At 38.0% G+C, this 14,971-nt stretch overlaps 1 protein-coding gene across 2 annotated transcripts; it reads right to left on the reverse strand.

Annotated features, from left to right (window-relative positions):
- Nucleotides 1–163: 163 nt before the first annotated feature.
- On the reverse strand, nucleotides 164–12,222 carry rnf34b (ring finger protein 34b). 2 transcript variants are annotated; one of them, XM_026942615.3, is made up of 8 exons: nucleotides 12,087–12,222; nucleotides 9,755–9,988; nucleotides 9,173–9,592; nucleotides 9,029–9,091; nucleotides 7,823–8,024; nucleotides 5,763–5,792; nucleotides 5,162–5,203; nucleotides 164–3,256 (listed from the first exon to the last, which is right to left on the reverse strand). In XM_026942615.3, the coding sequence occupies exons 1-8, from the start codon at nucleotides 12,090–12,092 to the stop codon at nucleotides 3,075–3,077; spliced, it is 1,179 nt and encodes a 392-aa protein (XP_026798416.3). In that variant the 5' UTR covers nucleotides 12,093–12,222; the 3' UTR covers nucleotides 164–3,074. The 2 variants fall into 2 exon arrangements, with proteins under 2 accessions (XP_026798416.3, XP_026798417.3); XM_026942616.3 differs by lacking the exon at nucleotides 5,162–5,203.
- Between the last annotated feature and the right edge of the window lie 2,749 nt (nucleotides 12,223–14,971).

Genomic DNA, 14,971 nt, shown 5'->3' on the forward strand with positions numbered 1-14,971 from the left:
TATTAATTCAAGGTTCATATTTTATTAAATTCATTAAATCATCTTTAATATTAACAAAATAAAAAGTTTCAAAATATAACAACCCTCAAAAGTGTTTCATTTCTTACATATATCTATAGTGTGTGTCATCTGCTCTGCTCCTACAAGTGACACCTTTTAGAAATTGCACATTAAACCCACACACAATAAAAGAGACATGAGCATGATTCAAGTCCTCACAAATAATTCAAATTGTAATCCTATTTTCATATGGTTATCCAAAAATCATCTATTGTACAGGCAACAGTGTGTACAATATATTTTATATATATATATATATATATATATATATATATATATATATATATATATATATATAAAATATAATGTAATACAGTGTGTTACAGTTTTACAGATTAAAAGGAAAATTTTCATATGAAATAAAGACAAAATGTATCATCCATAATATTCGTGGCAGAATCTTAAATTATAATAAATGCAAAAAAATAACACCATGCAGCCTGTAATTTTTTTTTTCAAAACTCACATGAAGGTGTTAATAATGACTAAATTACTTGTCATCTGGATTTTTTTTTTTTTTTTTGGCTTTGCCTAAATGGGTTCAATTAAACATTGAAAAAAAAATCTGTTCAACTGTCTAGACAGAAACAAATCATAACTGTCAATCAAGTCCCTGGTACAGAATACCTATAATGCACTTTACTTGTTGGGAGTAGGGAATAGTGAGCAGGGAATAGTGAGTAGGAAATAGTGAGTAAGAACGTAGGGCTTGGTTTTGGTGCAACCTGTAGTGATGCACATAATTACAGTTGACCTCCTGGTGAATTTATCTCTAATTCATTAAATTCTATAATGTCTGTGCAGATACACAGGTCAGCTATACCTGTGTATATGTGTAAGATTCACATAAAAACAAAATACTGTGACAAAATAAATATAATTCATAGTGAAAGATTAATAAAAAGAAAAACAGTTAGTTGGGATCAAACAGAAGAGGCTAGCTAGCCTTACACCATAGGGCTTTCACCAGACAGGGGCTGTCAGGAACCTGTTAGCTAAACAAAAATAGCTAGCTAGCTAATAGTGTCACATGATAAGGTAATGAAGCCAGTGAAGTATGTTAGCAAAACATAGATAGTTAGCTAATACCTCCATAAAATCATGTTACCCCAAGAGGTTGTTCGTGGAGTAGCAAAACATAGCAGTAAACTACCAATTATTAAATAAAACAATAATAAAACAATAATAATAATAGTATTAAATAAAATAATGGGGCATTTTACACATACACAACAACAAAACCTTTAAGCTTAGGTTAAGTTCTAAGTTTAAACTGCAGTAGCTAAACATCACATACCAAAATCTGAATTAATCAAATTTCATAATGTCTGCGCAGAAACACAGCTATAACTGTGGGTATGTGTAAGATTCATATGAAAGCAAAATACTGTGACAAAATAAATAATCCTCAAATTCATGGTGAAAGATTAATACAATGAAAAATAGTTGAGACCAAACAGAAAAGGCTAGCTAGCTATACACCATAGGGCTGTCACTAAAGTAGCTAAACATAAACAGCTAAATAATTACCAAAATAGCTAGCTAGTTTAATAAGTCTAAAAAATATTTTGTTTTATACATTAAAATATTAAATCTATCAGGCTGGTGAGCATTACAACAGAGGTTGTCATAGCTAGCTTAGAGGTTAGCTAATCATAAACAGCTAGCTAGCTAATAGTTTCCCAAAATAAAGTATTAAATAGAGCTAGCTGCTAAACAGTAACAATGAGAAGTTGCCAGTGTTAGCAAAACAAATAGCTGGTATCACCACAAAATAGTGTTATATCAAGAAGTGTTATTGGACCTGCAAAAGATAGTAGCTAACTTGTAATTATTAAATAAAGTTAAATAAAGTATTAACATAAAGATATTACATAAAATAAAGTGATGTTACCATACAAAACAAAAACTTTCAGTGGTTTAAACTGCGGTAGCTAATCTTTAGCTACAAAACCTAAATATTAACCTCAATGGCCGTTTGGGAGGAAGGATGCCAAGTATGTTTTTAACTTATAGTTAATTCAGAAATAAAAAGATAAATATTGTTGGTAAGGTTCCTATCAGTGTCTGGTGTTGCATTTAAGAAATGAATTTATTTAGTACTTAGGTAATATGCTAATATGAACTATGCTGTAGGGGTTTAATAATAAACACAGTAGATAAACACTGTATTAAAGCACAGCGAACAAATCAGTAAAGTTGAGTACATTTGGCACCTCTAATCACTGCTGGCTTCAGTTCTGCTACAGCAAGGAGGACCTTCACACTTCACTTTTTCATCTTATACCTTCTACACACACCAACACACACGGTACACATGGAAAGACTAAGCGTGCTGCATTCCAGTACTGTTTTTAATGCGCCCTTGTCCACTTCTCTTCCCCTAGTTCCCTAGTGTTGTTTACTTTGATTACTTTAGCAGCTCGAGTGAGGTTTGTTAGATGAATGTTAGACGGCCAATAAATGGTCGTTAGATGCGGGGTCGAGTCAGTGTCAACGTAGACCGCAGGAGCACAACTTTTAGCTAGAAGGCATTGCTGCACTTGATTGCAGTTGCCTTTTCAATGGCGGATAAAGCTGTTCATATGCGTAAATAGGAGCTTAACATTTCACATCTCAAACATTTGATTGTCTCCATCTGTACATGACAGCTGATGGAATTGCTACTTACATTGCTAGCCATTTTGTATGCTAGGTACATAGCACACTAGATAATAAACAGGATAGCTAGAGTCTGCCCCATTAACATACTTCCTCCACTGTGCTGTGAGTGCACACTCGTGTGACGTAGGTCATACACACCTTTGAGTCATTAGGAGAAATCAACAAGAGCGCATTTGAAAAACACTAATTAAAAAGAGCCTCTATGTTCAAATTCAGACCCTAACCAGTCAGAAACTTGTCCCCTTGTGGAGGAATTTGGGATGTAGCCACGATGTAACCTTCAATGATTTCAGAAGCTGATTCAGTCAGGAAGATGAAGGCTATCAGTGTGCATGTGTGTGTTTGTGTGTTTAGGACTTAAAGACGTGTACAGCTCGCACCACGTACTGCCGGCAGATGGGACACTCGTTCATTTTCTTGCCACACCGGGTACATGTGATCATGTGACCACACTCAAGCAGGACACAGTCGATCACAGCGTCCATGCAGATACGACACACATTTTCATCCACGGTACTGAGAGGAGCCACACCTGCACACAAACACACAACACGTTAAGTAAGGAATAAAAAAAACTCAAAATAATCCATGACGGGACAGTGTGATGCGGTCTGACAAGGACTGTACATGTTTTATTCCTCTTATACCACAGCACTTTGCCAATGATTACAATTTTTCATTTATTAAAGAATGACATGTTTTATCTGTTTATTGTTGTTGAAACATGTTAGTCCCTGTTATCACTTATATATCATAGTAGGTATAAACAGTCATTCCTTCACCAACCTCATTCTCTCTCTCTCTCTCTCTCTCTCTCAAAGTTAATAAGAAACAAAGTGCTAAATACATGTCTCAACACCTCCTGACCAATCAGATTTGAGAATTCAACAGCACTGTGGTATAAGGACATTTAACTCGTATTGCACAATATATATTTACTAACACAAAAATTTTCAATCTTTCTATCTATGTCTATCTCTGTGTATCTATGTCTTTACAGTCTATTCATTTGAGGAACTGTGTGCCGACGTCCGTCTCCATTAGCTCTTATTAATCGTTCTACTCAAATAAAATCACCTAAAGCTGCATCAGCAGTGTACAACACACACACACACTCACACACACAGCTACTGCTGCTTCAGCAGAAAGGCACTTAGGATATTGGATCAAAGAATAGTGCAGTTATGTCCATTTTAAATCAGCGGGGGCATTTGGCTTTCGGCCAGGACGAGTAAACCTGTACAGTGATAGGCTCCCACTGACACACACACACATACCAATCACACTAATGCCCAAGCATTTTTCTTCTCATCTACCACAATCTTCAGCATGCATACAATGTTAATGGGGAATTTTGAAAATATCATTTCATTCGAGAGAGGGAGCTTTCGTTGGAGGAGTGTTCATGCATCTGAGATAAAGCATAAGGGTCCTTTTTATTTCTATATCAATGTATAGTTCATTTCACAGAACATAGGGTTATTTTACAACAGGTCAAGATAGACAACAAATAAGCACATTAAGAACAAAAGTAGAAAAAAGGAAGTAAGAAGCACTTAAGGTCTGTATAAGCTGAGAACTGCCCAATTGTGAATAAACAAATCTGACAGGCGGTGATAAGTGATGCTATAAGATAAAGCCAAATTCTGAATGAGACACAACCTTTAAATTTTATTTATTTTATTTATATGTCCTGACCAGTAAGAACAAACACAAGTAAACACACAGTCATTTTTATTATATCTATATATCAAACATTTCTATGGAATTGTGAAATATTACTTCATTACTACTAGCACTTAATACTAGAACATAATTATGGGATTGCTTTCTCTGAGAAAATATTTGATGCTATTGTAAGCACACTATATGGCCAAAGGTTTGTGGACACCTGACCATCACACCTATATGTGGTTCTTCCCCAAACTGTTGCCACAAAGTTAGAAGCAAACATGTGTATAGAATGTCTTTGTATGATGCAGCATTACAATTTCCCTTCACTGGAACTAAGAGGTCCATGCGAGATCCATGAAGACATGGTTTGTCATGGTTGGAATGGAAGAACTTGAGTAACCTGCACAGAACCCTGACCTCAACCCCACTGAACACCTCTGGGATGAACTTGAACACTCGCTGCACCCCAGGCCTCCTCATACCAAATTAGTGCCTGACCTCACTAATGCTCTTGTAGCTGAATGATCACAAATCCCCACAGCTACACTCAAAAATCTAGTGGAAAACCTTCCCAGAAGAGTGGAGGCTATTATAACAGCAAAGGGGGAATAAATCTGGAATGGGCTGTTCAAAAAGCACATATGGGTGTAATGGTCAGATTTACCTTTGGCCATATAGTGTACTTACAGACACAAACACAAGTGTATCATGTAGGTGAAAATAGCATGCATTATGTCTCACTCATTCACGCTGACATTCTTACCTCCAACACCTCCATCACATATAGAAGGAGGATACGCCACGACTGCATGGTTAACATGGGAGCAGAGGAGGATTAACATATAACCAAAGGTATAAGGAAGACATGCAACAAGTCTCTTCTCTGTCCTGACACCCAGATGGTGGAATGAACTTCCCCTGGCTGTCCAAACAGCTGAGTCACTGTCAGTCTTCAAATGAAGACTAAAGACCTACCTCTTCACCAAGCACTTGAACTGACACTTCTATTTTAAAAAATCTCTTGCCTTGTGTTTTTTCTTTAATGCTGTACTAACCTCCCCCAATAGGGTTTTAGCTCGATGTCAATTCTTAGTCCCTGGCCTAGTGAACGAGCATGAAGATGTGTTTTTTGGTAGAGACTACGATACACTTCTGTAAATCGCTGTGGATAAGGGCGTCTAAATGACCTGATTAATCTCTGTGTGTGAATGATGGTTTAAGCATAAGTTTCTAATACACCAAATGTGACCTGGATGAGTAACTACACTAGGAGGGCAGGGTACATTTCACTTTTAGTTCTACTTTTAGTTTACTTTAATAGTCCTTTTTAATATTGCATTAATGTACATAACAGAAATCCTCACCTGCAGTGATGCTGTTGCTCATGTTTTCCACTGCAAAGAACACAGAAAAGAGAGGAGTCAGTTCTGTGTAGACAATATAGCATTCTGAAATACATAAAACTGTTTTTAAACAACCTCCGACACAGCACAGGACGAGACGGTAAAATTCTTTTAAGTTAGTTGTATATAGTGCTAAAGCAGGACCACGATATTCTCCAAAAGCTACAATTACCATCTGTACTCTACAATTCAGAAACAGAGTGTTCTGGCTTTAGGGATCAACAAGAACTCCTAGCACACTTATTAATGAGCATTATGCCCTTTATTACTATTCTGGGTATGTTTTACACAACTAAGGCAAATGATTTTTGTGCTTATACTTCCTGGAACTTAGAAGAATTCATGATACCATCAGTCTGCACCAAAACAGAAGCATTAATATGCCATCCCCATATTGATGTGGTTCCTTTTATGACATACATGCTGATGGTGTGGTGTATTTTTAGATCTTGTGAAAGTTAAGAACCATCTTTCCCCTTCGTACTGAAACCACTTTGGGTCTCTCCTGGCAAGATTTCTCATGTGTGCTACCTGAAAAACATGCAAATAGAGATCCTGAAGACCTCTAATTTTTTAAAACAAACTGAATTTCTTGCCAATTTGATTAGATTTATTTGAAAGCTTTTTAGGGGTATCAATAAATTTGCCACATACTCTTCAGAGAAAGTACTACTATTTTAGAATAGAGATTCTCATGAGAAACATTTTTCATAGATTTTCCATACATTTTCATAGATCTTGAATCATTGTGCATACTGTTTATAATGGTTATAACAGTGTAACTAGTAGAACAGTTGACTGTACCTACACTACATGGCCAAAAGCTTATGCACACCAGACCATCACACCCCCATATGTGTTTGCTGAACATCCCATTCCAGGTCTAGTCCTCTTTTTTCTGTTATAATAATCTCCATTCTTCTGGGAAGGCTTTCCACTAGGTTTTGGAGCATGCCTGTGGGGATTTGCTCACAAGAGCATTAGTGAGGTCAGGTGCTGATGTCAGGTGAGGAGGCTTGGTGTGCAGTCTAGGTTCCAGTTCATCCCAAAGGTGTTCAGTTGGGTTGAGGTCAGGGCTCTGTGCAGTCCACTTGAGTTCTTCCACCCCAACTTCATAAACCATGTCGTCATGGAGTTCACTTTGTGCACACTTTGTGTCATGCTGGAACAGGTTTGAGCCTCTTAGTTTCAGTGAAGGGAAATTGTAAAGCTACAGCATACAAAGGCATTCTATATAATTGTGTGCTTCCATCTTTGTGGCAACAGTTTGGGGAAGGACCACATATGGGTGTGATGGTCAGGTGCCCACAAACTTTTGACCATATAGTGTAACTAGCCAAGAGAGATCATTTTTCCTGACACTCTGTTCTCTGCCAAATAGCTGTTAGCAGAGCATCCTCCATTTTGGATTTGTGGCTTCAAATATCCAAAGCTGCTCTACTATTCCTACAAGATTTTTATTAAATGCAAGTCACACAAGTCAAATTTCACCAGAGTTTTTCCTGAAGCAAATTCCTCACATAAAATTTTGTGTTACATACCTGAACACTGTGAATGACAATCAGATTCCAGTAACCCTGGACTAGACCTGCACTCTGTCCTAAAGCCCTAAAGCTGTTTCTGTTACTGTGTGTATGCTACTCACCTAATGTCCTCTGTCTTATATTGTTTTGCACTAACACGTGTTATATGTTTACATCCCAGGCTAGCTTAATTACTTTTTGTTGATATACTGTGCACCTCTCTCTCTCTCTCTCTCTCTCTCTCTCTCTCTCTCTCTCTCTCTCTCTCTCTATATATATATATATATATATATATATATATATATATATATATATATAATGTTGAATTGAATTGAACATTTGGTGCAAATTGCATGACAATATTTTCATCCCCCTTTGCCACGTCTTCTCTATATCTTTAATAAAGTTTCGCACCTCAGACAGACTGTCAGGTGCATGTTTAGGCATTTGCTGTTTCCCTTCTGGTTTAATTACACAAAGACTGAAGACAGGACTCACAGGAGGTGCGGTTGTGTTGGTGCTCTCTGTATAAACGCTGCACACGCTCCACCAGCTCCCATTTCTCACAGCAGCCTGAAAAATTCACAAAGTTCCTGGCCAGAATTTCCTTCAGCTGCCGAACCGTTAACAACTCGATGTCATCCTCGCTGGAGAGATCAGAGATAGAGGCTCGAGCCCTCCTCTGAGTCACTGGGCTGGACTGTTTACACATCAACACAGACACAGAGACACACACACACACACACACACACACACAGGCAGAGCCAAGTGAGAACAGCAACAAGTAAATGTTTAGTCGTTCTCTGAAGACCAAATACGGTGATACGTTAAACACATTACACAATCAGTTATGCACTTACATAACATATCAGAGAGACTGATTAAGTTAACTCAGTCAAATAAACAGAATAATCTAGCACACTAACATACACTCACTTTAATAGGAATGCCTGTACACCTGCTCATTCATGCGATTAATCAATCACCCAAACGTGTCAGTAGCGCAACAGATAAAATCATGCAGATACTGGTCAGGAGAAAAAAGGGGGGGAAATGTGAAATGTGTGAGTGGAAGTTCTGTGGGTGGAAATGAGAGAGGTCAGAGGAGAATGGACTGTTTTGAGCTCACATGAAGGCTACAGTAACTCAAATAACCACTCTTTATAACCATGGTGAGCAGAAAAGTTGCTCAGAATGTACCACACAGCAAACCCTGAGGAAGATGGGCTACAACAGCAGAAGACCATGCCAGGTTCTTCTCCTGTCAGCCAAGAACTACAGTACCACTACTACTAGTCTGAGGCTACAGTGAAATTGGACAGCTGAAGATGGTGAGCTGGTCTTTTTACAATCTTCAACAGTCCGGTCTAGATGAGCCTTTGCCCATTGTAGCCTTAGATTCTAATGTTTGATGTGAACATTAACTGAAGCTCTTGACCTGTATCGGCATGATTTTATGCACTGCACATAATTGGCAAATTGGATAATTGCATGAATGAGCAGGGGTACAGGTGTTCCTGCTAAAGTGGCCAGTATATGTTAGCGTGCTAGGTGTGACTGCTCATTTGACTGAGTGAAGTTAATCAGTCTCTCTGATTTGTCATGTCAGTGAATAACTGATTGTGTCAGTGAATAACTGATTGTGTAAATAATGTTTTGGATTTTAGAGGATTTTAGTTATAACTAGTATGAATAATAACTCACCTCTAGTAAACGTTCATTGTTCTCCAGGGGGAGGAGAGACACAGAGGCAACGTCCCCACAATCCTGTTTGTCAACACACACATCATTATCATCAATGCCATCATCAGACAGAAGGGATGTGTGTGTGTGTGTTTGTGTGTATACCTGGCTGGTTCCTGAGCTGTTGTTAGTGCTGTGTGTTTCTTCCTGAGGGGCGGAGACAGACAGTGCAGGCTGCTGGGGGGTGGCGGGTGCAGCATCAACGGGCAGGGCTAAATCAGAGGGCGGGGCTTCAGTGTTTGCTTCCTCACTCTCCTCCTCCTCCTCCTCCTCCTCCTCCTCCTGAAGATCCACCCCCATGTGTTGCAGTACAAGCTCGACAAGTTCCTCCTTCTCAGTGCATGCATCTGTGCTAATGTCTCGCAATGTAAGGTAGCGACGCAGGTCACGTACTCGCAGACGCATGAGGCGCGCCCGTTCAAACGCCGTCGCCCACAGGGCGTGGCACACGCAGCAGCGCCGCAGGTTCTCCTGCAGGACGCTACAGAGTGCACAGAAGCTCCGCCCACAGTCTGAACACACGTGCTGCACACACAATGCCAAAATTAGACTTCTGCAACAGCTTTATACATTTGTGTGTGTTTCTGTTTATATGCAAATAAACAAATGTGTACATTTTAATATTCAGACATCAGATACATAATATACATAATGTACATACATATTTAAATATACAGAGAAGCCCACCTTTCTTCTGAAGACAGAGAAGGCGAGACCACAGGCTTTGCACGCTGCTCCATTTGAGGGGGCGGGGCTAGATGGTGATTGAGTGGAGCTCGTTGAAGGGTAGGCAGAATAGCCAGCGCCAGGAGCAAATCTGAATGGCCCGGCTCCGCTCCCAAACCCAGCCTGATGGCCTCGAACCGCCCCTGAACCAATCAGATCGTTCAATAAACCACAACACGAAGCCCACATAGAGGCCTAAGAGAGAGAGAGAAAGAGAAAAAGAGACAGAGGGAGAAACAGAGAAAAACAGAGCCAGAGAGATAAAGTTATTGTTTCATATCCTATGAAGTATATTATATAGTGATTAGCGAGCTGAGGCCTAAATTGATGTCTTGGACAACTAGTGCACTGCATACGGTGTACCGTTATTGCCACCATTTCATACCCTATGAAATGCATTTGTATAAAGAGTAGAGAGGTGAATCCCAAATAACTCCCTGTTGGACAAATAGTGCATTACCCAGGGTGTAGAAACTATTGATTTATTTCAGAAGCACCAGCACAAGGAGTAGGGAACTAAACCGAAAATTGCTGCCTCTTAGCTCTATATAGTGCCCTACACAGGATGTAGAAACCATTATTTCATACCACATGTAATGCAGTGGTACAGACAGTCGGAGGCTGAAACCAAACTGCTGAATATAGCATGCTTAAAACATAGCGTGTAGAAGGCTTTATACAGTTTAGTTAAATTGGATGTTGAGAGCTAAAATCCACATGGCTCATTTCAGGAATTAAGCACTTAGGGTGAAGTATCCACCATCTTATGCCCTAGAGTTTCTCCCTCTTGCACATACAAGAACACTCCCAATTTCACATTTCATACCCTATATAGAATATGTATGTGTAATGAACCATTTGCTTTATACTTTATAAAGTTATATTTTGATAACTTTTATATGTTTGATCATATTTTATAATATATTTGACATTATTATATAATAAATATAGTGTGGTGGGTAGCATTGCCAGCTCACAGCTTCGAGCCTGAGTTCAGGCTTCCATTTGTGTGGAGCACTGCATATTTTCCCTGTTTGCACACTGGTTTCCTCCCAGTTCCATGGTTTCCTCCCAAAAGCATGCCAGTAGGGGGACATATTTTTGTCTTTTATAGACATGTATACATTTACATAACCGTGTATATGTGTAAAATTCTATGAGGTAATATCTGTAATGGCTTACCACGGTCTGACTACAAGACAAATTAGCTCTGAAACAATGAGCTTCCTGTTTACATCCTGCACTGCATTCTGGGTAAGGCACATACAGCTGCATGTGTTGTTTGGTCTGAAAAGCTGCTTTATTAAAGAAACCGGATGAAACTGCTGCATGTCACAACAGATTTCTTCTTCCTGGGGAAAAGATGGTCTTTACCCTTTGAGAGGTTAAGCTACATCTAGAGTTATAGATTGTGAATGTAAATAATCACAAAAAAGGTTTGACATTTAACCGTTTCACATATAGACATATAGGTTTGTAAACTGAAAGATGATGTGATTGCAAAAATGTGATGAAGGAAGCACAGATTCTCATATACAATTCATATTGTAGTTAATACTGTGGACTATGTAAAGTATATATATATATATATATATATATATATATATATATATATATATATATATATATATATGTGTGTGTGTGTGTGTGTGTGTATTTTATATATATATATATATATATATATATATATATATATATATATATATATGTGTGTGTGTGTGTGTGTGTGTGTGTGTGTGTGTGTGTGAGTGTGTATTATATATATATATATATATATATATATATATATATATATATATATATGTATACACACACACATACATACACACATATAAAACATGTTATGAAAAGTTTTGTGATTGCATTACAAACATCTGCATAAATTATTTTCACCATTTACACTCCTATAATTCTGATGATTTGTCATAACAATGAGTCAGTTTTCTAAATATACAGTAGAGCAAACAGTGACTCCAATATTCCCACGACTGTCTAGTCACACTCATCATCCTTAATTAGCACAATCATTCATAACCATGACTATTATTCTTATGAATGATTATGCACTGATATGATCGACATTGAGAGACAGCCGGCTATGTGACCACTTACAGTCTCAGTGTTGCAAAACTCAGCAGATGAAAACACGATTCTCCATTTGATCTCACTTTATCTCACAGATTGCTGACATTTACATCATCATCATCATCATCATCCTAAAAACCATCCTTAATCTAAAATGAGCACAAACAGCAGTTTGTCATTTTAAATGACTAATAATAATGTACTGTACCTTCATTGCAACTCCACGCTGCAGAATTGGTGAAATGTAATAAAAATGACGAGCATTGCAGCGGAATTACTCCATTACGTCTTCTCTCTCTCTCTCTCTCTCTCTCCCAGTGTGCAGCACAGAGCATAACGTCATGGCCTAGCGAGGATCCACCAATCACGATGCAGCAGTAACAGCTGTTCCCTACAGCAGCCAATCGCGTTTGGTGGGCGGGGATTAGTTGTGCGCGTGAACTGAGAGATACAGGTGATGACGCAGAGCGGTACTCAGACCGGCTAGAAATTCCTGCTAATATAATTTGACCTGTTTTTTTTTTTTTTTTTTTTTTTTTTTTTTTTTTTTTTTAATTAATCAGTTAATTAATTAATATATTTTTTTGCTTAGTAGAATCAATAATTGTCTTTGTTGCTTTGAAATAAAACACTTTAAGGGAGTTTCATGAGTTTAAAATATGGTATGATGAATCCTGATAATTTAGTTTGCTTTAGAGCCCAAAAAACAAAAACAAACAAAAAAAAAAAACAGCAGACACTAACCGAGTTTTGGTCAGTCAAACAACTTTAAAGGAAGATTCCACCCTGAAACACGTTGAATATATTTACTGAGATAATTGTGATGTGCTTAGTGATGCTAGTGCTAAGTTGTTGGTTGGTGCTGTATGTTCATTATTCCCATGAGAAGTTAGTCTTTACTGCTGCTCTGACGTCATAGGGGACTTTGCTAGCGCAGTTACAATGGCTTTTAATAGGAGAAAAATGCTGACTTGAGGTTACAACTTGTAATTTCCCAACTTCAACCAGTAAAATCCTAAGACAATGCCCCCTCTACTTGAAATTCCTACTCCTCAACTTGGGGTAAACTCCGAGTTCTTTCCCTGTTTACGGAATGACGTCAAATCAACATTAAGTAGCACTTCTTACCTTTAAATGAGTTATGCTGTTTATACAAGTATTTCTTTTAGATTAATCAACATACAGACATATTCGCTTGTTAAATCTATAACACTAGCTATATATCACTGTTTGAGGAGGAAAATATATATCACTCATAACTCACAGTTAACTGGCTAGCTGGTTGCTAACAAAAAACAAACAAAAAGGCAGAGGTGGAAAATGACATCATTCCAACCTGCAAAATTTTTCATCAAGGGTTAGGGTTAGAGTTAGCTTTAAACATAAGTGATAACAGTCAGGTTCTGTTGTTAGCTCTGAAGACAAGGAAAAAAAGCAAGAGCTTTTTTCCCCCATATTTTCTATGACATATCGATGAGAAATTCAACATAGAAAGAGCAGAGGCAGCAAATTCTGAGCTCAAATTTCCAGAACGCTATGCAACTATACAACACATTTAACGGGTGCTAATTTTTTTTGTAAATAATTTGTCCTATATTTAACTTTTGATTTTATCCAAGGAGATGCAGCTTTGTTTTCTGTGTGTTTTGTTCACACTACTGGCATATTCTCAGCTTTTTCGGCAGTCAGGAATGTGTGCCTGCTGCTGGTCTACTTTGCCGATATTAACTTGGTGTCCAGCATAACTACAGGTTAGAAAATTGATCCCTGTATGGTGCAGCATTGTATCCCGCTATCATAAATCAATTTCCAAACTTTTCATTCAATTTCCAACTTCTCAGTGTTTCCAAGCGCTTCATCCTGGTCAAGGTCACGGTTGATCCGGAGCCTATCCCAGAACACTGGGCTTGAGGCTGGAATACACTGAATCAGTGTGCTGTAATGCTTATCTTATTTAAGCAATTTTTGCTCAATCTTTTAAAGGATGCCAGTAATTCTGGAGCTGACTAGAAGTGCCACCTCAGACTGGCTGAAGTCCACTACCTCAGCTAGTGTCGTTGCCTCCAGAGACCAAAGTAGAAGGAACTCTGGATGTGCTGAAAAACGTCCTGCACAAAGTAGAGATACATTCTGTCCTCGGGTTGGCAAGTTACAAATCCCCAGAGACCACAGAAACCACTCAGCATTTTCATTTTCCTTTCCACATAACATCACTACAATCAATTCCAGACTGAACACCGAATGTCTGAGTGTCAAGTGTGTGGGTTCATGCTTGCTGTTGATCTTATTGTATCACATGGGAGTGCTTTAAACACGTCTCTATCTCTGACGTATACATACAATTGAGGTAGGTCATAATCTCCTGCCATATGCTGAACTTATACACAGAAGGACAGGACAGCTATAGATGTGTGTGTGAGTGCATATATTAGGAAAGAGTAAGTAACATGAGTAAAAATGCCTCTCCATCTCTATGAATATGAGTCAGTTTGGATTAAAGGTTTAACTGTATTGCCTGATGCACCACCTCAGATCAGATTAAGAGCATTAAGTCCTTTCATTGTGTCCTTGAGCAGCTAAATCCTTTCACGATAAAAGAGTTTTCATCCACAGTGTTTAATAACAGCACTGTCTGATGTCTCTCGAGCTCCCGGCTGCATATCAGCAGCAGCTTTACTCGTGCTCTGTTTACTGTGTCTCCCACTCAAATTGTTTGTTTTCCCACAATCCATAACTGTTTATCCAGTTCACGGTGGTGATAGAACTGGAATTCATATAAACACTGGGTGCAGAGCTGGACTACTGTAATTACACATACCATGCCAAAAACACAGAGCATGGGAAAAGCATGCTTAATTTTTGCATTAGCAATTTTTTTTCTGATGTTCATTAACCTTTTTATATATATATATATATATATATATATATATATATATATATATATATATATATATAAAGGTTAAAGGTTAATGAACATATATATATATATATATATATATATATATATATATATATATATATATGTAGAGAGAGAGAGAGAGAGAGAGAGAGTCTTGTTTAGGTTTAGGTCTTGTAAAAGCTGTTTTCTTGGCC

Source organism: Pangasianodon hypophthalmus, chromosome 17 (genome assembly GCF_027358585.1).
Source record: "Pangasianodon hypophthalmus isolate fPanHyp1 chromosome 17, fPanHyp1.pri, whole genome shotgun sequence".
NCBI lineage: Eukaryota > Metazoa > Chordata > Actinopteri > Siluriformes > Pangasiidae > Pangasianodon > Pangasianodon hypophthalmus.